Genomic DNA, 24470 nt, shown 5'->3' with positions numbered 1-24470 from the left:
AGAACATAATTTATATTATCACAAATATATCAATCTCACAAATAAATATATCAAATTGAAAAAGCTAAATTTGAAGTGAAACTACTATAAAAGTCAATTTATTTTGGTAAGCGTAACTATCTTTGGTTGAAAATACTTTAAGTAGGCTTTAAAACGTAACCAGTACAGCCATCCCTTGCTTCTAAGCAAGTGCTACATTCTTGAAAAGTACGTGAAAATGGGTCCAGTAAAACTTCAACTCTATATTTAATTCAGAATTCCGGTTTATTTCTGCCTGAACTTATCTTCCTAAAGTACCTCATCAGAGATTACAAGGGCAGGAGCACTTACAGTGCAATACAGACATGTCTTTACAGAGTAAAACAGTATTTACTCCGGTCTACTCTTGAGTCCCCATTTCATATCCTCCTCAGGCAATGTTTCTTTGGCCCAATTTGTGCTACTAAATATAAAAGTTTAAAACAAAACTTGTAAAAATGTAATTTGAATTAGCGTGGTAGTCCCTCCTTTTCCCACTGGCTTATCTGAGAGAGACCCTGCCTGGTGTGAGGACTCAGAAGAGAGGGATCTATTCCACCTGAGCACAAAGAGCTACCTGAGCTGTGTTCCCTTTTTCAGTCCCTTCCTACGACCAACAGCAAACACACAAAGTTAAGTTTCCTTTTCTGAAATACATGGCTTTTAGCAGATGAGGTGAGATGCACACAAAGACTAAGATTCTGATACAACTGGAGGTTATCTGATGAATTTATTCTCGACAAAACTGCCTACTCTTAGATGACATGTTCAAAACAAGACATCGTTTTATTCAAGTAGGGACAGAAAACCACCTATAGCCAGAATTTAGAGTGGATTCTAATTCTCTTAAAGATGGAGTTCTCTTTAAGAAAACTACAAGGCCCCAGTGCTCATGCTGTACCACGGGCTGGCGTCTTGCTATGGGGGTTAGAGCTCTCTAACTTTTACAGAAGTAGCAACTGATTCTGAATCCTTACTGATTCCTTAGACTGGTTTATTGATATTAAAAAAGGTGAAGAAGAAACGCCATCCATAAACTTTATAGCTTCTTTACATCACCATGAAGTTACAAATAATGTTTTAAAAAATAGAATTTTAGCCTATTATCTTCAAGAGTATTTTCCAATAGTATTCTTCATTAAGGAAGTCAAACTTGTTCAAAATTCCAATTTTCAGTGTTCTTGTTTTTAAAGTTTAAGGTCTGAAGGAGTACAGACATATTTGTAAAGACTTTTTACAATAAACAATATATAAAACCAACTTTAGACTTGTTGAAAGAAGGAATCTTCACAGTTGGCATTAATCTTTGAACAAAAGAGATTTCAAAATCACTTTACAAATGAAATGTAATTTCATTTTGGACTATATTTCTCCAAATTTGGATATTTTATTAAAAAAATAATTTCCCCATCTTAATACTACCAGGGATTGTGTTAAATCCACCCATGTTGTCACAAATAGCAGAATTTCCTTCTTTTTTATAGCCGAATAGTATTCCATTGCACATATATACCACATTGTCTTTATCTATTCATCCATCAATGGACACTTAGGTTGTTTGCATGTCTTGGTTATTGTACATAATGCTGCATTAAACAGGGAGGTGCAGAAATCTCTTCCACATAGTGATTTAGTTTCCTTTGGATAATACCCAGAAGTGGAATTGTTGGAGCATATGGTAGTTCCATTTTTAATTTTTTGAGGCACCCCCATACTGTTTTCCATAGTAGCTATACGAATTCACTGTGGATTTTAACATTTTAACAGAATCAAATATAAACTGATGCACTGGTTTGTGGAACCCATTTAGTGTGTCTGCTGTGCTGGAGTGGTTGATTTCAATAATGCCTCATTTACCCCTCACTGTCAATGAAATCCTGTGTTACAGTAGGAGATTCTCCTAAATAACTAGAGTTTCCATCACACTTTCATCGTAACAGTAGATATCTTTCTAAAATCTATTCTAGTCCAGCGCTGCCCAAAGAAATGTAATGTGAATCACATAGGTAATTTTAAATTTTCTAGGAGCCACATTTAAAAAAGTAAAAGAAACAGGAAAAATTAATTTTAAGATATTTTACTTAGCCCAATACAGCCAAAATATTAATATTTTGCCATTTGTTTTACTTTTTTTGTACTAAGTCTTTAAAATCTGGAGTGTATTTTACACCTCCAGCACATCTTCCATTGGACTAGCCACTTCTGAAGTCCACAGTAGCCAAACCTGACTATTGACTATTGAATTGGAAAATGTAGTTCTAGTCCCTGCCTTATTAGTAAATTGACTCTAAGAGACTAAAATTAAATTTGGGCCAGTCAGTTATGCCTGCCACAGCAAACACTTCAGGGATGCCTACCAATGTTAACAGCTAATCATGTTAATTTCGGATACTTGACTATTTCTCTTTGTGGGGGAGGCCATCATTATGAACCATCACTGGCACAGTCCTGTACTTGTAAGATGGCAGTTTTTAAGAACAGTTGTGGTGAGTGACTTAATAATTAGGCCTGTCAGTATTTCTCCAAGACCACTATATTCTTCTATTTTTTGAAGTCAATACATTTTTTTTCTGTAGTAGTAGAATCCTTTTCTTTAAATAGAAATTAAAATAGAAATCCAATATATGAGAAAGATAAGTAAGCATTAATATAAATTGAAAGAAATATTTATTCGATATCACAATGAACTTATTTGAAGATGATAAAAATCTGAAACAGAATCACTAATTACAGACATTTTCTATTAACTTCAGCATTCATCTGATTAACTTCAAACGTTGATGGACACCTTTGAAGCTCAGAACAGTGTGAAAACTACTTTCCTGGCTGGCTGTAGCCTCAAAGGAATGCTAGGAGCCCAGAAAGACACACAGGGCTGGGTGGGCCCAGACTGCCCTTCTAGCTGGTATGTTCTGTCTCTCCCTTTCCCCTGTGATCACAGACACCACTCGGCTTTACCAAGAAATTGCCCTTCCTGTTGCCCTTTGCAGAATCTCTCCCAAACTCTTGGTTGTAACCTCGGGTAGCGCCTCACGTTGTGAGTGGTGGGATACACATCTCCCTCTCTGCCCAGCTATGTGGACACACATTTTGGCACAAATAGAGGAACATTTCCAATTCATTTCACTCAAAGACAGAGGGTGGATGGGGTCAAAGGGTTTAAATTAGTGCAAGTCATAATTTTTCAAAATCTGAGGATTTTTTTGTTGGTTTCTCTTTCATATGCTAAAAGTATTCTGGTCAAAGGAAACAGATTAAGGCCTTTACAGAATTATTTACAAGGTGACATTGAATATATTTACAAAATTAAGTAAAATGTATTTTGGTTTCTGCAAAAGGACTTTTTTTCCTCCCTGTACTTGAACAGAGTCTGTGATTATCTCCAATTTGGCTAAAAAATTTCCTCACTTTTGGATTCACAGCTGCTAGAAAGTAGAGGAAGCTAGATAGTCTAATAAAAGGACGAGGGGGACATTACTCTAATGGAGGCCTGACAAAAGCCATCAGGACACTTCATGTCATGTTTAGAACAGGAATGGTAGAAGAAAACACCAATCACTGAGCAAAGGCAACAGGACTCTGAGTGTCCTCTGATGTTTCCTGCCCACATATCTTAGCTCAGGTCATTGCTTTCTCAATGTTCACTGATTATTTTTCAAAAGAAACGACATGTCTGTAAAGAAACATAACAGGAAGCAGACACCTTTTACCAATAAAAGCAAACCTTTCTCTCATCTCTTCTTCTCAGAGGGAAATAAATTTTACTTCTCTGTGGCTCTCAGCAGTTAGGTATGTGCTGAACAGAGGAAGGGAAAAGGGCTGCATAAAACAGTGACATCAAAACAAAAGACAGCGAGAGTGGCATAATAAGTGGGGTCAAATGAATGACAGAGGAGAACGGAGGTAAGACTGATCATTAGGATCATAAATTATGACTTTTCTGATTCTCACTTAGGAACTTGAAACGGGAAGTTTGTGCAAGAAGCTACTTTAACTTGGAAGTCTTATAGATCACCCAGCAGATGAACAGATTCTGAATTTCTGTGCAATCTGTTTACCTCTGAAACCATTTAGCCTGAAGTGAATACTGTAAACTCTCTCTCTCAGAAAACAGACTGTGTGAGGAGAAGGGGTCCTTGACTCTAGCACCTTATTTTGAGGGAATACACAGAGCATATATTAAATCCATGTAATATTGTGTTGGAAATCAATTTTATGACGTCATACATTCTCAGATGCATCTGGACTTTTGCATTGAGTACAGTTTCTTCCTGGGCACATTTGTTTTCAACCAGAGGAAGATCCCTCTAAAACTCAGTACATGACCTCCCATTTTTCTGGGACAGATCTAAATTTCGTAAATGTGCTATCTAAACTAATTACAAAAATCTTTATTTGCTAATTTTCTGTGTAAAATTTTTTGAAGAGTTTGTTCAATGCTCAAGAATCTTAGAATCAAGTAGAAAAACATTCAAGTTAATTTGATCCTTCAATTTTTTTTCCCATGTCATTACACTTCCCACTACCTGAACTGGCCACTATATATATTAAATCCAAAAAACTGTTGCAACATTTATTTAAGCAGACAGCTTAAAAATTATGAAGTTATTAAATTAGGCATTATTAATATAACATTAAAAATAGGTTATAATAAATAATAAATAACCTGAACTGAAAAAAAAGAAAAAAACAATTTAGTCACAGGTGAAAAAACACATCAATTATGCACAGAATTCTAAAGAACTTAGCGAACTCTAACTTATCCAGGGAGGATTTAACCAGAGTAAAGAAAATCATGTATTTATGGGGAAAAAAGAAAACTACAAATAAGTGAAAACATTAATGTAAACTAAAGGCATCTGTTTTTCGGAATCACACAGTCATGACATGCGAAACAGGACTCAAGCAGTAGCAAAGGACAGGGAAGGGCTGTGGATCCCAAGACGAGAAAGTCTTGGTAGAAACATTAGGTAAGAAAAGACACTGGAGGGGAAAAGGAAGGAGCGTGTGTGGATGGGGTGCATTTCAGACCAATTGGGACCTTATTCTATTCTTGGCTGAAGAACAAGAAACAGAAAACTATAGCAGAATACTGCAACCTTGTGGCCATTTTTCACCAGTACTTTAAATATGTTTAATGATCTTAAAATGACTACTTCTACTATTTTTGTACTGTGGTATGAAGGCCATAGAAGGGTAATTGTGTTCCCAAATCATGATGAGTACAGTTTACATCAAATCCATTTTGTACCAAGTTATAACAGGAATTTGGGATTATCTGTGCCTGGTGCCCTGCTTCCAAGGGACCCCTAGAAAGAGAGAAGTAACTGCACATATTTTATCGTCTTGTAAAGGAGTTTCTCAGGCAACAACAGCCAATTTAGGGAGAAGATTATAGACATTAAATAGTGCAAAGAATATACTAGAAATCTTGACTTTTTTTTAAAAGAAAAGCAAAGGAAAGCTAAGTATTACCCCACACTCTTTTTAAAAACATACACATAGATGAGGAGTCTAAAAAATCCAATTATCTTAAGCAGGAAAAAATTTGCCAGTAAACTGGATGCTGTTTCTTCACATTTCAAGAATATGGGCCCGTCAATAATAGTCTACACCCTGGATCCCTAAAGTGAAGTCCAGGCCCAGCAGCAGTGTCACAGCAGTGTCACCTGGGAGCTCATTAGAAATGGAATCTCAGATCACTGATGCTACTGAGCCTTTAATCTGGGGGAACAACGCTCAGATAATTGTTCAGCTTTAAAGGATCCTTTATCCAGTAGCTAGAGAGACTTTGATTGGTACTTATTAAGGAAACTTTAAGGATTTTGATGCAGTGATGTTTTAAACAAAGAAGAAAAGTGAGGAGCAGAAAACTATTTTGTTTTACTTTCTTGAGAAGTCATTTCTACACAAACATTTTGGACTTGTAAAAATATTCCACCATAGTACTTCCTAGTCAGACTGCTGTACATATGTAGTTTTAAAAAGACACTACTGATAAAGAAATCAAATACGCATATCAGGTGTTACACAAATATAAGATTTAAGATTCAAATGAAGGCATCGTGGGTATTTTTAAAAAGACAATCAAGTAATATAAAAAGACTTTGAGCTCTTTATGAGTGAAGAAGATACTTTTATTACATGGCCCAAAGCCAGTGAGTAATATAAAAGGAAAATACATCAGAAAACAATGCACACCAAAAGTCTTAACATTCTTGGTTTGATTCCAAAGCTACAGCAGAAAAAAATTCACTAAAAATCAGAAATTCCAAAGCACCTAATCTTGGTCTGTGCTTCAGGATTTATTCTGTCTTTCATTCAATTGTAAATTGTCTCATTAAAATTTAAGTTTTCTGTTTAAAAGCCCTGTTTTCCTTAGAAGATATATATTTGTACATATTTTTCTATTCTAAGCACCTCCCCTCCTTTTTCATTTTTATAGATAAAAAGAGAAATAAAGTTAACGTGCCTTGTAAATCTTACCCCTCTCAGCAACTTTAAGTTTAACCCCATCAGTTTTACTGCAACCTGGTAAATTAAGAGAACATAAGACGGAAATCAAGTAGTGTTGCTTTAATTCCCCAGTTTCACATGTATAAATAACAACTCTATACGGAAAGAAATCAAATTGTGTATCTGAATGAGACAACTACAGAGCTCCTTACAACAACCTACGTTACACAGACAAATGGAACTTTCATCATGAAAATTCCTGTGAATTCAACTGTCCAAGTCTCCACAGTGAATTATTTTAAATTTAATCTTCACCACTACTCCAATTCAGGAAATAGGGTATACCTAGGGTAGGGTGGGTCCCATGATGGTCTATAATTCGCTGCAGAACTTAAACCTTAAATCCCACAGAAATTTTTCGTGCAGTGTTGATAGCTGAATCAACTCTGCACAGGTTACTCTTGTTACAATTATATTAAAAGCAGCTGAAAATATTTTTAGCAAAGAAATGCAATTCATCTGGGACATTCATGTAGCCACATTTTTTGTTGTTGTTGTTGTTTTTGGTGAGGAAGATTAGCCCTGAGCTAACATCTGTTGCCAATGCTCCTCTTTTTGCTGAGGAAGATTGGCCCTGGGCTAACATCTGTGCCCATCTTCCTCTACTTTACATGTAGGACACCTGCCACAGCATGGTTTGATAAATGGTGTGCAGGCCTGCGGCCGGGATCACGACCTGTGAATCCCGGGCCGCAGAAGCAGAGCGAGCGAACTTAACCACTATGCCACTGGGCCAGCCCCATAGGCACATTTTTAAAAAAGAAGGCCTGCAATATGGAGTACAAACAAAAGCTGCACAAAAGTATGTCAAGAATGAGAAGAACCAATAAGTTAGAAGAAGCAAGCTTTAATTTACCCTCTCTTCCCGGTGCGCAGAAATTTGTACAGGCAGGTGCCAATTACTGCGATGCCAACAACTACAAGAAACCAGGAAACAAGTGACATGTCAGTCTGAAAACTAATTACCAAGATTCAAAATCTAGCAGGAGAAATAAATGTTGGTTACGTTTCAGTGGTCAGAAAAGGTTATTTTATTCAAGCACATATACATTTATATGCCATCTGGACTCTATTATCTAAACCCAGTTCCCTGGAATCACTGAAACAGTCCACGGTCAGTGAGAGAAGAGTCCTTGTTTAATTTAGACCACTACCCAAAGCATATTTGGGAAGCAAAGTCATATGACTAATTATCTTGAAAAAACATGTATTATTTAGGGTTTGTTACTAAGTGGATATATAGACTATAAAAGAATACACAATCACCAAGACAATGTAGTATATCATAGAAAAGCTCAGGTTTCTAGACTGGTTCACTTATTTGAAGCTATAAAAACTATAGAAACTGAAAAATCATGAGAAAATAATGCACTTCTTCACAGTAACATTTTGATTTACGTATAATCAAAGTTTGGGATACGTACAGTAACAACAATCAGAGCAACGATTCCTCCACCTGAGAAAAAATGAAAACAGTCTAAACATAATTGGGTACATATGGGCCTGCAGATAGCAGCCGCATTTTGATTTTCATCATATCATCTAAAAACTACAGCAAAGAAAAAGTTTATCTATCTAGTTTGAGGGTGACTGCTAGTGCATCCAGGTCATTTTGATCACAGAACCCTTCTAATCAGACTCCAGATATAGGATCCACCTTGTGAAACTCTTCATAGGAATCTCACTTTTCCTTGTGCTGTAGCTACCACACCAGGATATTTAGTAAAGGTTATCAGAACAATTAGAATTCACTAGAATAGAGGAAAATTGTTTTAAAAATGTATTATCCCATTATACTTGGTTTAGTTCAGTATTCATTTATCATTTCTTATGATTTTGTTAGGAATTTAATTTATATTTTTTCCCCAAAAGTGAGTTTGTGGAATAAGTCATAAATAAAGTTTCATTAATCAAACAGAGATGCTATCTGCAGTGTCTTCACAAACAATATTTTCTTGTCACCAACCCCTCCTTATTCCCTCCTCAACAAAAAAATTAGCAATAAATAATACTACAAAAATCTTAATTCTTAGAAATGTTTGTCAGTAGTACCACTGTTTCTAAACTGCCATTATTTTACTAAATTTCTATCAATCGAAGCATAAAATGTCATGTTTAACTCTGCTGTTTTCATTTCAGAAAAAAATCATCAAGTGTTTCACATCTTAAGATGGCATTGGAGTTCCCGGCACAATGACAATTTGACCAGTGTTCAGAGGGAAAATATAAAAAGCCAAAAGTGCATTTTATAAAACGATTAACCCTACTAAGCTCGTCTAATATAAATAAAATAAATATTTTTCTTCATTTACTTATCAAGACCTCTTTGTATTTCATTTAACTGTCACAACTATACTTCATTATTTTCTTTAACACAAATTGTGTTCACTATGTGAGCCTACACAAAGTGTTCTACCTCACCTTGTTAGAAATCCTAATGTGGGGGACCTCTTAAGAAACATATGTTCTACACGTGTCTACACATACTACCGATTCCAGGTGTCATGCTATTGGCACTATTAAAATAACAACAATGTCAATTATCACCAATTTGTGACACATTGTTACTTCTCTAACTATAGAATATTGAAATATGATATTTCCATAAAGAACTCTAGGGTCTCATAGTACAGGGTTATTAGTAACCAAAATAATACCTAAAGTTTTCATGTTTTTAAGTGGTGGTGATTCATCACCGGAACTGGGATGTCCTGGAAAAAAAGAAAACAGTGGAAATGGAAATGAGTCAAAAAAAAAAAGAAGAAGAAGAAGAAGAAAAAATAATGAGGCTTAAAGACTGCTAAATTCATAGGTTTGATTTTTTTGCCTTTGTACAAAAACCCTTATAACCTCATTTTCATATATAAATTATATTAATGCTTCTCATTAAAAGTAGTATCACAGGTAGGGGATGGAGAGAGGAGTCAAGATGGCGGCGTAGGCAGACTCTGAACTCACCTCCTCCCGTGGACACAGCCAATTTACAACTACTCGTGGAAAAATTACCCCTGAGACAGAACTGAAAACTGGATAAGAGGAACTCCTGCAACAACGGACAATCCTAACTGGGGTAGAAGAGGCAGAGACTCCCTTCCGGAGAGGAAAAACGCCGCCTTCACAAGCCGCCAGCCTCACGGCCGCCGGGAGCAGCTCACAGGTACGCAGCCTCCCTGGAGGCGCGGGGCCCTGAGCCGGGGAGCGCCCCCGATGTGGGCATTTTGTGGACCCAGCACAATCGACACCAGCGGCATAATATCTGACTGTGCCTGCTACTAAAGCATTGGGGAGCACCCCCAGAAAACCCGGTTCACAAAGAAACTAAAACTGGCTCTTAAAGGGCCCGCGCACAAACTCACCCATTCCAGAAAGCAACCTAAAATCACCAGAAAGAAAGGTGCACAGTGCTGGGGTGAAAAGAGACTCACCTAATAGGCCCTGAGTGCATCTCGGTGAGGGGTGAAACCTCTCCAGGGACTGGGAAATTGGCGGCGGCCATTGTTGTGGCCTGGTGTGAGCGTGCTGACACAGACACCATTGCAGTTCTCCCTGAGGCCTGCTAGCACAGGGTCTGCTCCACCCACTAGAGCACTGATTTAATCCAGCTAGCCAGGGCAGGCAGCCCACCCTAGAGACTGGCCCCATCCAACAACAAGCCCTCAGGCAACGTGTGGGCCTGCATAGATTGGTGGCTGAATTCTCTGCAGCCTGGCAACTGAGCCGACTTGAGCGGGCAGGGTGTGCACAAGGAGCGGGTGGAGAGTGTGGGGCTCCCGCCGTGGTGAGACTGGGTCCGCTTGGGGAGGTCAGGGCGCTCACATGGGGCAGGACTGTGTTGACTGTGTGTGTGGACCTGTGGGCAACAGGCCTTGTCAGCTGCAGAAGACTTGTGCTTCTCAAAGACCTACATAGGAGGTTTGCCCCACCTTCCAAAGCCTGAAACAATTGGGTGCTCCTGTGCCTGAGGCCAGCCCCACCCAGCTGCAATCCTCAGAGAGCTGACAAGAGACATAATAGGCTAGAGGTTTACAGCAATTGTAAGGCCCTGAGCCTAACAACCTGCCACGCTGGGGGCCTACTCACTGAAAAGAAATACTGCAACACAAATGTGGTATTAGAACTTACAGCCAACTGTGCTGGGGCTCCCTACACCTGATAAAGAGACTGAAGGGCCCACAACAACTACAAGCAGCTGAGCATAACAACAGCTGGCCAGGAGCATAACTCAACCTCCCTGGGCGCCTATAGGGAGAGCTAACAGGCCACAATAGAAAGACACATGTAGCCCACATAGGGGCCACCCCTGGAACATTGAGAACTGAGGGAAGCACACTGGAAGCTTCCTAAGGCATCACTTACATAAGGTCACCTATCCAAGAGCAGGAGACGTAGCTGACTTAGCTAATACGTAGACACAAGCACAGGGAAAGAGGCAAAATGAGGAGGCAAAAGAATACATTCCAAGTAAGGGAACAGGACAAAACCCCAGAAAAGGAACTAAGTGAAACAGAAATGAGCAACCTACCTGACAGAGAGTTCAAACTAAGAGTGTTAAGGATGCTCACTGATCTGGGGAGAAGAATAGATGAACTCAGTGAGAATGTCAATAAAGAAATGGAAGATATAAAGAAGAACCAATCAGAAATGATGAATACAATACTGGAAATGAAAAATTCATTAGAGGGACTCAAAAGCAGAGTGGAGGATACAGAAGAACAGATCTGTGAGCTGGAAGAAAGACTAGAAGAAATTACCCAAGGTGAACAGGTAAAAGAGAAAAGAATTAAAAAGAGTGAGGACAGTCTAAGGGACCTCTGGGACAACATCAAGCGCACTAACATCCGTGTTATAGGTGTCCCGGAAGGAGAAGAGCGAGACAAGGGGGCAGAGAATCTATTTCAAGAAATAATAGATGAAAACTTACCTAACCTAAGGAAGGAAACAGACATCCAGGTACAGGAATCACAGAGAGCCCCAAACAAGATAAACCCAAAGAGGCCCACACCAAGACACATCATAATCAAAATGTCCAGAATTAAAGATAAAGAGAGAATCCTAAAAGCCGCAAGAGCATGTCAAGTCACATACAAAGGAAACCCCATAAGGCTATCAGCTGACTTCTCAGCAGAAACCTTACAGGCTAGAAGAGAATGGCACGATATATTTAAAGTGCTAAAAGGAAAAAACTTACAGCCAAGGATACTCTACCCAGCAAGGTTATCATTGAAAATTGAAGGAGAGATCAAAATTTTCCCAGATAAGCAAAAATTAAAGGAGTTTGTCACCAAGAAACCAGTGCTACAAGAAATGTTAAAGGGACTAATTTAAGGGGAAAAGAGAAGACCACAAATAGGAAAAATTATCTATTTCCATGATTAGAACGTAATGGATACAAATGCACAAAAAAAAGGTTAGATATGATATCAAAAACATAAAAGGAGGGAGGAGGGGAGTTAAAGAGTACAGCTTTCAGACAGAGGTCAAACTAAAGTGACCATCAATTCTGTATAGAAGAAGTAAGGAACAGAGAAGGACTACTAAAACACTGAGAAAAAAAAAAAAAAAAGTTAAAAAATGGCAGTAAGTACATACTTATCAATAGCTACTTTAAATGTCAATGGACTAAATGCTCCAATTAAAAGGCATAGGGTGGCTGACTGGATAAAAAAACAAGACCCATATATATGCTGCATACAAGAGACACACTTCAGACCTCAAGACACTCACAAACTGAAAGTGAAGGGATGGAAAAAGATACTCCACGCAAATGGCAATGAAAAGAAAGCTGGGGTACCAGTACTCATATCAGACAAAATAGACTTTAAAACAAAAACTGTAAAAGAGACAAAGAAGGGCATTACATAATGATCAAGGGAAAAATCCAACAAGAGGATATAACACTTGTAAATATCTACGCACCCAATGTAGGTGCACCTAAATATATAAAGCAATTATTAACAGACATAAAAAGAGAAATAGACAGTAACACAATAATAGTTGGGGACTTTAACACTCCACTTACACCAATGGATAGATCATCCAAACAGAAGATCAATAAGGAAATATTGGCCTTAAACGACACACTAGAACAGATGGACCTAGTAGATATATACAGAGCATTCCATCCAAAAACCAAAGAATACATGTTCTTTTCAAATGCACATGGAACATTCTCCAGGATTGATCACATATTAGGCCACAAAACAAGTCTCCATAAATTTAAGAAGATTGAAATAATACCAAGCATCTTTTCTGACCACAACGGTATGAAACTAGAAATCAACTATAGGAAGAAAATCAGAAAAGCCACCAATACATGGAGATTAAACAAAATGCTACTGAACAACGACTGGGTTAACGAAGAAATAAAAGAAGAAATCAAAAAATACCTGGAGACAAATGAAAATGAAAATACGACATGCCAGAATTTATGGGATACAGCAAAAGTGGTTCTAAGAGGGAAGTTTATAGCGATACAGGCCTATCTCAACAAACAAGAAAAATCTCAAATAAACAATCTAACAATGCACCTGAAGGAATTGGAAAAAGAAGAACAAACAAAGCCCAAAATCAGTAGAAGAAGGGAAATAATAGAAATCAGAGCAGAAATAAATGAAACAGAGACCAAAAAAAATAGAAAAAATTAATAAAACCAAGAGCTGGTTCTTTGAAAAGATCAACAAAATTGACAAACCTTTAGCTAGACTCACCAAGAAAAAAAGAGAGAAGGCACAAATAAGTAAAATCAGAAATGAAAGAGGAGAGGTTACAACAGACACCTCAGAAATACAAAAGATTATAAGACAATACTATGAAAAGCTATATGCCAACCAATTCGACAATCTGGAAGAAATGGATAAATTCTTAGAATCATACAACCTTCCAAAACTGGATCAAGAAGAAGTAGAGAATTTGAATAGACCAATCACCAGTAAGGAGATCGAAACAGTAATCAAAAACATCCCCAAAAATAAAAGTCCAGGACCAGACATTTCCCTGGTGAATTCTACCAAACATTCAAAGAAGACTTAATACCTATCCTTCTCAAACTCTTCCAAAAAATTGAGGAGGGGGGGAAGCTCCCTAACTCATTCTACGAAGCTGACATTATGTGATACAAAAACCAGACAAGGACAACACAAAAAAAGAAAACTACAGGCCAATATCACTGATGAACATCGATGTGAAAATCCTCAACAAAATACTAGCAAATCACATACAACAATACGTTAAAAAGATTATACACCATGATCAAGTGGGATTTATTCCAGGGATGCAGGGATGGTTTAACATTCGCAAATCAATCAACGTAATACACCACATTAATAAAATGAAGAACAAAAATCACATGATCATCTCAATAGATGCAGAGAAAGCATTTGACAAGATACAGCATCCATTTATGATAAAAACTCTGAATAAAATGGGTATAGAAGGAAAGTACCTCAACATAATAAAGACCATATATGAGAAACCAACAGCTAATATCATCCTCAATGGTGAAAAACTGAAAGCTATCCCTCTAAGAACAGGAACCAGACAAGGATGCCCACTGTCACCACTCCTATTTAACATAGTATTGGAAGTCCTAGCCAGAGCAATCAGGCAAGAGAAAGAAATAAAAGGGATCCAAATTGGAAAGGAAGAAGTGAAACTGTCACTATTTGCAGATGACATGATTTTATATATAGAAAACCCTAAAGAATCCACCAGAAAACTTTTAGAAGTAATAAACGAATATGGTAAAGTTGCAGGATACAAAATCAACATACAAAAATCAGTTGCATTTCTGTACACTAACAACGAAGTAGCAGAAAGAGAAATTAAGAATACCATCCCATTTACAATTGCAACAAAAAGAATAAAATACCTAGGAATAAACTTAACCAAAGAGGTGAAAGATCTGTACACCAAAAACTATAAAACATTTCTGAAAGAAATTGAAGAAGACACAAAGAAATGGAAAGATATTCCGTGCTCTTGGATTGGAAGAATTAACATAGTTAAGATGTCCATACTTCCTAAAGCAATCTATAGATTCAATGCAATCCCTATCAAAGTTCCAACAACATTTTTCACAGAAATAGAACAAAGAATCCTAAAATTTATATGGAACAACAAAAGACCCCGAATAGCTAAAGGAATCCTGAGAAAAAAGAAGAAAGCTGGAGGTATCACACTCCCTGATTTCAAAATATAGTACACAAAGCTATAGTAACCAAAACAGCATGGTACTGGCACAAAAACAGACACACAGATCAATGGAATAGAGTCGAAAGCCCAGAAATAAACCCACACATCTATGGACAGCTAATCTTTGACAAAGGAGCCAAGAACATACAATGGGGAAAAGAAAGTCTCTTCAACAAATGGTGTTGGGAAAACTGGATAGCTACATGGAAAAAAATGAAAGTAGACCCTTACCTTACACCATGCACAAAAATTAACTCCAAATGGATTAAAGACTTGAATGTAAGACCTGAAACTATGAAACTTCTAGAAGAAAACATAGGCAGTACGCTCTTCCACATCGGTCTTAGCAACATCTTTTCAAACACTACATCTGACCGGGCAAGAGAAACAATAGAAAAAATAAACAAATGGGACTACATCAAACTAAAAAGCTTCTGCACAGCAAAGGAAACCATCAACAAAACGAAAAGACAACCTAACAATTGGGAGAAGATATTTGCAAACCATACATCTGATAAGGGCTTAATCTCCAAAATATATAAAGAACTCATGCATCTCAACAACAAAAAAACTAACAACCCAATTAAAAAATGGGCAAAAGACCTGAACAGACATTTCTCCAAAGAAGATATACAGATGGCCAACAGACACATGAAAAGATGTTCAAAATCACTAACTATCAGGGAAATGCAAATCAAAACTACAATGAGATATCACCTCACGCCCGTCAGAATGGCTATAATTAACAAGACAGGAAACAACATGTGTTGGAGAGGATGTGGAGAGAAGGGAACTCTCATACACTGCTGGTGGGAGTGCAAACTGGTGCAGCCACTATGGAAAACAGTATGGAGATTCCTCAAAAAGCAAGGATAGAACTACCATATGATCCAGCTATTCCACTGTTGGGTATTTATCCAAAGAACTTGAAAACACCAATTTGCAAAGGTACATGCACCCCTGTGTTCATTGCAGCGTTATTCACAATAGCCAAGACTTGGAAGCAACCTAAGTGCCCATCAAGGGACGAATGGATAAAGAAGCTGTGGTATATATACACAATGGAATACTACTCAGCCATAAGAAACGATGAAATCCAGGCATTTGTGACAACATGGATGGACATTGAGGGTATAATGCAAAGTGAAATAAGTCAGAGGGAGAAGGTCAAATACCGTATGATTTCCTTCATTAAGTAGTAGATAATAACAACAATAAAGAAACACATAGGGACAGAGATTGGATTGGTGGTTACCAGAGGGGAAGGGGGGAGGGAGGAGGGTGAAAGGGATAATTCAGTACATGTGTGGTGATGGGTTGTAATTAGTATTTTGGTGGTGAACATGATGTAGTCCATGCAGAAATTGAAGTACAATGATGTACACCTGAAATTTTTACAATGTTATAAACCAATGTTACTGCAATAAACAAAAAATTTATAAAAAAAAATAATAATAATAAAATAAAATAAGTGTAGGGAAAAAAAAAAAGGAGTATCACAAATTCTTATAAAATTATATTTAATGTCATTAGCACTCTTCTCCTGTCCAGTAACATTTCCTGTGACAATTCTGTGGTACAGCAAGAAAATCTATCATTAGTGTATTGTTAAAATTAGCCTATGGACTAAATGTGATTTTCCTTAAAATGAAAAGATACAGGAGGGCTTAATAACCGATTTAGAAGTTGATTTGCAATAAAAGGAAACTTCAGCATAGTAAAGGTCATTTACGAAAAACCCATAGGTAACATCATCCTCAATGGTGAAAGACTGAAAGTTTTTCCCTAAAGATAAGGAACAAGACAGGATTCCTGCGTTTGTCGCTTCCATTCAACATAATACTGGAAGTTCTAGTCAGAGCAATTTGGCAAAAAAAGAAATAAAAAACACCCAAATTGGGAAGGAAGAAACAAAATGATCCCTGTTGCAGATGACATGTTCTTTTACATAGAAAACTAAAGATACACACATGCATGCATGCACACACAGACACACACAAACCTGTTAGAATACATGAATTCAGCAAAGTTGTAGCTACAAAATCAACACACAAAAATCACTTGCGTTTCTATACATTAACAATGAACAATCCAAAAATGAAATTAAAAACACATTTCATTTATAATAGCATCAAAAAGAATAAAATACTTAGGAATAAACCTAACCAAGGAGGTGAAAGACTTGTATACTGAAAACTACAAAACATTGCTGAAAGAAACTGAAGACATAAATAAATGAAAAGATATCCTGTGTTCATGGATTGGAAGAGTTAATTTGTTAAGAAGTTAATACCATACCAAGGAATTTACAGATTACATGCAACCCCTATCACATCTTGAACATGCATTTCGCAGAAATAGAAAAATCCAACCTATAATTCATAAGAAATCTCAAGGGACTAGGAAAAGTCAAGACAATCTCGAAAAAGAGGAGTAAAGTTGAAAGGACTCTCACATCCTGATTTTACAACTTACCGAAAAGCTACAGCACTCAGAACATAGTGGTACTGGCATAATGACAGACACACAAACCAGTGGAATAGAACAGAGGGCCCAGAAATTGACCCTCGCATATATGGTCAAATGATTGTCCACGAGGGTGCTAAGAACATTCAATGAGGAAACAGCAGTCTTTTCAACAAATAGTGCTTGGAAAACTGGATATCTATAGGCAAAAGAATGAATTTGGACCTTTATCTTACACAATATACAAAAATTAATTCAAAATGGGTCAAAGAACTAAACTTAAGAGCTAAACCTATAAAATTCTTAGAAGAAAACATGGAGGACAAGCTTCATGATGTTGATCTCGCAATGACATCTTGGATGTGACACCAAAGCACAGGCAACAAAAGAAAAAATAGATAAATTGGACTTCTTCAAAATTAAAAAATGTGTGCATCAATGGACACTATCAACCATGAAAAGGCAATCCACAGAATGGGAGGAAACATCTGCAAATCATATATCTGATAAGTGATTAGTATCCAAAATCTACAATGACCTCCTAAAACTAAAAAAAATAAAAAAACAAAACAAAAAAAACCAATTCAAAAATAGGCCAGGGCTGGCCCCGTGGCTTAGCGGTTAAGTGCGTGTGCTCTGATACCGGCGGTCCGGGGTTCGAATCCCGGGCGTGCACCGACACACCGCTTGTCCGGCCATGCTGAGGCTATGTCCCACATACAACAACTAGAAGGATGTGCAGCTATGACATACAACTATCTACTGGGGCTTTGGGGGAAAAATAAATAAATAAAATTATAAAAAAAAAAAAAAAAAAATAGGCCAAAGATTGAATAGACATTTCTCCAAAGAAGATATAGAAAAGACCAATAAGCATATGAAAAGATAATCACTAATCATTAGGGAAATGCAAATAAAAGCCACAATGAGATACTACTTCACATGTATTTTTATGTCTTTTACCAAAAAACAGAAAAATAACAAGTGTTGGCAAAAGAGGCAGAGAAATCGGAACCTTTGTGCATCACCGGTGGGACAGTAAAATGGTGCAGCCACTGTGGAAGACAGGATGGTTGTTCCTCAAAAAAGTAAACATAGAATTACCACAGAACCCAGCAATTCTACTCCTCTGTATATACTCCCTAAAATTGAAAACAAGGACTCAGATACTGGAATGCCAATATTCAGAGAAGTATTACTCAGAAGAGCCAAAATGTGGGAACAACCCAAGTGTCTATCAACAGATGAATGGATAAACTAAATGTGGCATATACAAACAATGAAATATTATTCAGCCATAAAAAGGAATAAAGTTCTGATACATGCTACAAGATGGATGAAATTTAAAAACATTATGCTGGGCCGGCCCCGTGGCTTAGCGGATAAGTGCGCGTGCTCCGCTGCTGGCGGCCTGGGTTCAGATCCCGTGCGTGCACTGACGCACCGCTTCTCCGGCCATGCTGAGGCCATGTCCCACATACAGCAACTAGAAGGATGTGCAGCTATGACGTACAACTATCTATTGGGGCTTTGGGGGAAAAAATTAATAAAAATAAAAAAAATAATAAAATAAAAAAAATAAAGAGGTATGTGAGCAAACTTCTAAATAAATAAATAAATAAAAACATTATGCTAAGTGAAATAAGCCAGAACATGTTATGCTGAGTGAAATAAGCCAGAAGTGATTCCACTTCTGTGAGGAACTTAGGATAGTCAAATTCATAGAGATAGAAAGTAGAATAGTGGTTACCTGCCTGGGGGAATGGAGAGTTCTTGTTTTTGGGTATAAAGATTCAGTTTGAGATGATGAAAAAGTTTTGGAGATAGAAAGTAGTGATGGTTGCACAACAATGTGAATGTACTTAATGCCACTGATATGTATACTTAAAAGGGTTAAAATGGTAAAAATTAAAATAAAAGTTGATCTTGAAAAATTAACATAGTAGAGTAGCCTGAACATTTCTGAAAAGGAAGTGTTCTACCAGATATTAAAACATATCATAGAACTACAGTGAAAAAAAACAATGTGGTGCTGGCACAGGATTGGACAGCGTTCAAGGGAACAGCAAGATGACTGGAACACCTATGAATTTAATGTACAATAAAAACTGGCACTTCAAAACAGTTGGAGAGAAAAACTTATTCAACAAAGTGTGCACTTAGCCATTGGATGCGGTGGGTGAAGTGGAGAGGAACCCTATCTCATTCCATTATTCTGAAATAATGAATTTCAGATGTACCAATGAATTAAAAGCAAAGAATACAATTAGAATGCATAGCTGAAGTGTTGACATAATTTAGCATGGGGAAGACCTAAAACTTTATAAGAAAGACATAACACTCATAGCCTTTAGGGAAAAGATCAATACATCCAATTACCTATTAATGCAAAACTTCTACATATGCAAATGACCACTGATGGCAGAATAGTTCAATAAAATATGATATATAGAATTAGAATATAAACATAGGGCCTGTTCCAGGAAGAGAGCTAGCACCAGAGATGACTACAAAAAATATGAGCTAGGGGTGGTACAGTCCCCAATAGTAGAAATACTACAATGATAAATGAGTGTAAATCCCCAGACATTTAAAGAATTTTGAAAAAATCACCAGAAACTTAAAGGATTTTGAAAAATATAAGCAGGAAGTTACTCAACCTGACACACTGCACTTCGGAGGTCTTCTACTGTGAAGAGTTGACACTGGAAAAGAAAGAGACAATACTCACAGCCTTTAGGGAAAAGATCAATACATCCAACTACCTATTAATATAAAACTTCTACATATACAAATGACCACTGATGGCAGAATAGTTCAATAAAATACGGTATATGGAATTAGAATTTAAACAGAGGGCCTGTTCCAGGAAGAGAGCTAGCACCAGAGATAACTACAAAGAATATGAGCTAGAGATGGTACAGTTCCCAACAGTAGAAATACTCTAATGCTAAATGAGTGTAAATCTCCAGACATTTAAAGAATTTTGAAAAAATCACCAGGAACTTAAAGGATTTTCAAAAAAAAAAGCAGGAAGTTACTCAACCTGAGACACTGGAAACTGGAGGTTTTGTACTGGGAAGAGTCGACACTGGAAAAGAAAGACACAACACTCATACTTTAGGGAAAAGATCAGTACATCAACTACCTATTAATGCAAAACTTCTACAGATACAAATGACCCCTCATAGAAGAATAGCTCAATAAAGTATGATATATAGAATTAGAATTTAAACAGAGGGCCTGTTCCAGGAAGAGAGCTAGCACCAGAGATAACTACAAAGAATAAGAGCTAGTGGTGGTACAGTCCCCAACAGTAGAAATACTACAATGATAAATGAGTGTAAATCCCCAGACATTTAAAGAATTTTGAAAAAATCACCAGAAACTTAAAGGATTTTGAAAAATATAAGCAGGAAGTTACTCAACCTGAGACACTGGAAATTGGAGGTTTCGTACTGGGAAGAGTTGACACTGGAAAAACAAAACAACGTAGACTGGCTCAAACACTTGGGAGCGATTGCTGGCATTTGCACCAGGAATTGAAAAGATTTTTGAAAAATATAAGCAGGAGTTACTAAACTAGAATGATTCAAAATCAGAGGTTTGGTACTGAGAGCAATCAGCACTGGAAAATAAAATAACGTAGACTAGATCACCCACTTGGGAACTAGTGCTTTCTTTTCATTTATATGAATTATGTTTTTTTTTTTTTTAATTTTTATTTTATTTATTTTTTTCCCCCAAAGCCCCAGCAGATAGTTGTATGTCATAGCTGCACATCCTTCTAGTTGCTGTATGTAGGACGCGGCCTCAGCATGGCCTGAGAAGCGGTGCGTCGGTGCGCGCCCGGGATCCGAACCCAGGCCGCCAGTAGCAGAGCGCGTGCACTTAACCGCTCAGCCACAGGGCCGGCCCTGAATTATGTTTTTTATTTTTGACTTATTTAGGTAAAAATTCCCATGCTTCAATTTTCTCAAAAATGGTTGTTATTCATTTTTACACATACAAACGCAGAACATTAGAAATTTATACACCTATGTGATGTACGTAATGTGCTAAGACCCTATGAAAACATGCAAAATCACAACAGAAGAATTCCTTGTGGATTTTATATCATAATATGTGTCATGGAAATGAATACAAGACAGAGTAAAATAGTAAAATTACTGCTTTTCAATTATTCCGTAACACTGATATTAACCATCAAAGAAATAAAATCTAAAAAAGAAAGAAAAACAAGAAGGAAGAAGACACTTTGTACCTTTAATGCACGTTGGCATCGCAGGCTCCCAAGTACTGTTAGCGCCACAGACCACTGTGTTGCTGCCACTGAGGTAAAAACCCTCTTCGCATTCAAATACAACCGTCGCTTTGTAGTAAAATTTTTTTCCAAATCCTGATACCAGTCTTCCATTTTCGAGTACTGGATGTTCACATTTGACCACTGAAAAGTGGAGACAAGTACAGAATGAATAGAAAGGTACTTTAACAGACCACCAGAAAAACTAGTGCAAAGTAGCAATTTCCAGTGGGAACAGAGAGACAAGGAATGAAAGACAAGATGTTAATTTAAAAGAACAAAACTTTATGTGGGCATTTTATTTCCAGGTAACCAGATTTAGAGAAATCTACTATCTGTTTTTCCACCTAGAATAGACTACCATTATACTTTATTGGCTTTCCTACATTTTTTTCCATGACTGACAAGTTTTGAGAAAGGTCTGACTACCATACACAAATTCCAGGTAAGTTCAAAAGCAATTTTTTTTTTTTTTTGGTGAGGAAAATTAGCCCTGAGCTAACATCTGTTGCCAGTCCTCACCCATTTTTTGCTGAGGAAGAGTCGCCCTGGGCTAACATCCGTGCCCACCTTCGTCTAACTTTATATGTAGGATGCCTGCCACAGCATGGCTTGATAAGCGGTACGGAGATCAAATCTCGGGATCCGAACAAGCGAACCCAGGGCCACCAAGTGGCGCGCATGAACTTAACCACTACGTCACTGGGCCGGCTCCCCAAAAGAGCAACTTTTAATAATACTCTAGCTTTAGAGATTTTTTTAAGCATGCAAACACCGATTACAGTACCCTGCTTTTTGAGAAAGGTAGGAAAGACTTTTTTGAGCAGGTAATACTTGAGATTATATTTAAAAGTTGCAAAGAAGCTAGACATGCAAAGATATGCACACAGAGGGTTCAGAGGTAGCAACAACATACACGAACTAGGCTATTTACAGAACAGAAAGGCCAGTGGAGTTAGGGCAGTGTTTTCCGAACATTTTGGCCTGCAACCCAGAGACCAAGAAACACATTTTACGTTGTAAACCAGTATACAAGCACACAGGCCTGCAACAAAGTGAGTACTTAGCCTCCATACCAGTGCACTCTGGTACTTCCCATTCCACTCTACTTCTGAAGAAGTAAACGCTGGTCATCACCCTCTGGATTGATTTCAGGACCCATTAATGGGCTTGGCAGAATTTGGGAAAAAAACAGAACAAAACATCTGGCCTGGGCACTGAACACAAGACAACATCTTTTGAGATTAAACCTGAGCAATAGCTCAGGGCCAGATGGTGTAGAGGCTTGTGAGACAGAAGAGCGCTCTTCCTCCTTTCCCCTGGATCTGAGTTTCCCTCAGGTGTCATTTCCCTTCAGCCTGAAGAACATCCTTGAGCAATTCTTGTAGTGCAGGTTGGCTAGTGACAAATCCTCTTAGCTCTTGTTTATCTGAAAATGTTTTTATTTATTTGACCTTCAGTTTTGAAGACTTCCCCTCGACAGAGAGTTCTGGGTTAGGTGTTTTCTTTCTCGTTCAGCACATTAGCAGGTATTATTGTCCTCTGGTGTCCACAGTTCCTCCACAGGTCCTTAAGGGAAGCAGCTGTCATTCTCCTTGTGAGGGTCGGGGCGGGGGAGAGAAGGGGAGATAATGGATTTGTTTCCCCTCTCGCTGGCTGCTTTTTCTTTTATCTTTTGTTTCACTAGTTTTATCAGGATGTGTTTTTAGTCCAATGAGAGTTTCTTGGTAAATTTTAAAAATTTATTTATCCTGCTAGGTTACTGAATTTCCTGGACCTGTAGGGTTGTTTTTCATCAAATATGATATTGTTCGGCCCAAATTTATTCAAATAATTGTCTGTACTGTTCCTTCTCCTCTCTTCCTGAAACTCCAATTACATGTATGTTTGACTGCTTGCTACCCTCCCACAGGTCTACAAGTCTCTCCCTCTCTTTCTTTAACATTTCTTTTCAAAGCATGTTGGATTTCTATTGTCCTGACTTCCAGTTCACTACTCTTTTCTCTGTTGTGCTAAACTGCTCTTAATTGCACTAATGATTTTCTTTAAGTTAGATTTAGTGGCTATAACTTACATACAATAAAACTCACCCTTTTAAGTGCACAGTTGTATGCGTTTTCACAAATGCAAATAATCATGTAATTACCACCACAATACAGACAGACAAGTTCCATAAGCCCCGAACATTTCTTCATCCCACTTTATAATCAACTCTCCACACACCCCCAACTGCCTGCCCCAAGGAGCCAACCACTGATCTGTTTTCTATCTCTACTGTGTTGCTTTTCCAGAATGTCAGAATGGGATCACAGCCTCTGACTACGGCTTATTTCACTTAGTGTAATGCATGTGAGATTTATTCCTGTCGCTGCATGGATTCGATGCTCATTCTGTTTCATTGCAGGGTCTTATTCCATTGTATGGATATATCACAGTTGTTCATGCATTCATCAGTTGAAAAACATGAGGGTTGTTTCCAGTGTGGGGCAATTACGATTAAGGCCACTATGAATATCCTCATACAGGTTTCTATGTGAACATGTGTTCATTTTACTTGGATTGCTGAGTTGTGTGTTAAGTGTCTGTTTAACTTTATAAGAAATAACCAAGCTGTGTTTCAAAACGCTCATACCATTTTGCACTCTTACCAGCAATGTACACAAGTTCCAAGTGCTCCATATCTCGCCAGTACTTGGTATTTTTACTTTTTCATATTTGTTTCTACTTTCAGCCATTCTAATAGGTGCATAGAGGTATCTCATTGTGGTTTTAAATTACATTTCTGGGATTACTAGTGACATTGAGCAATTTTTCACGTAATTTTTGTCATCCGTACATCTCCATTGGTGAAATAGAGTGATTCAAATATTCTGCCCATTTTTTAAGAACTGGGATGTTTTCTTATGATTGTGTTTAGAGAGTTGTTTATATATAGTAGCTAGAAGTCCATTATCAGGTATGTGCTTTGCAAATATTT

The 24470-nt window shown here is 37.5% G+C and overlaps 1 protein-coding gene across 2 annotated transcripts in view; it reads right to left on the bottom strand.

Annotated features, from left to right (window-relative positions):
* Nucleotides 1-6133: 6133 nt before the first annotated feature.
* LOC106800990 (membrane cofactor protein-like) overlaps nucleotides 6134-24470 on the bottom strand; it is a 37417-nt gene continuing 19080 nt past the window's right edge. Inside the window, exons 6-13 of one of the 2 annotated variants that reach the window (XM_087439873.1) lie at nucleotides 21455-21637; nucleotides 20620-20664; nucleotides 20237-20281; nucleotides 19851-19895; nucleotides 9192-9245; nucleotides 7959-7990; nucleotides 7391-7451; nucleotides 6134-6549 (exon numbers count right to left, since the gene is read on the bottom strand). In XM_087439873.1, the coding sequence (XP_087295999.1) occupies nucleotides 7434-7451; nucleotides 7959-7990; nucleotides 9192-9245; nucleotides 19851-19895; nucleotides 20237-20281; nucleotides 20620-20664; nucleotides 21455-21637 (422 nt within the window). In that variant the 3' untranslated portion in view covers nucleotides 6134-6549; nucleotides 7391-7433. The remainder of the gene's footprint in view (nucleotides 6550-7390; nucleotides 7452-7958; nucleotides 7991-9191; nucleotides 9246-19850; nucleotides 19896-20236; nucleotides 20282-20619; nucleotides 20665-21454; nucleotides 21638-24470) is intronic. The other variant, XM_087439883.1, reaches the window with a different exon arrangement.

The sequence above is a fragment of the Ceratotherium simum genome, chromosome 2 (genome assembly GCF_057802395.1).
Source record: "Ceratotherium simum simum isolate JZ-2026a chromosome 2, ASM5780239v1, whole genome shotgun sequence".
NCBI lineage: Eukaryota > Metazoa > Chordata > Mammalia > Perissodactyla > Rhinocerotidae > Ceratotherium > Ceratotherium simum.
Note: the sequence above shows the minus strand (reverse complement) of the source record. Positions and strands in the feature narration are given on the sequence as shown.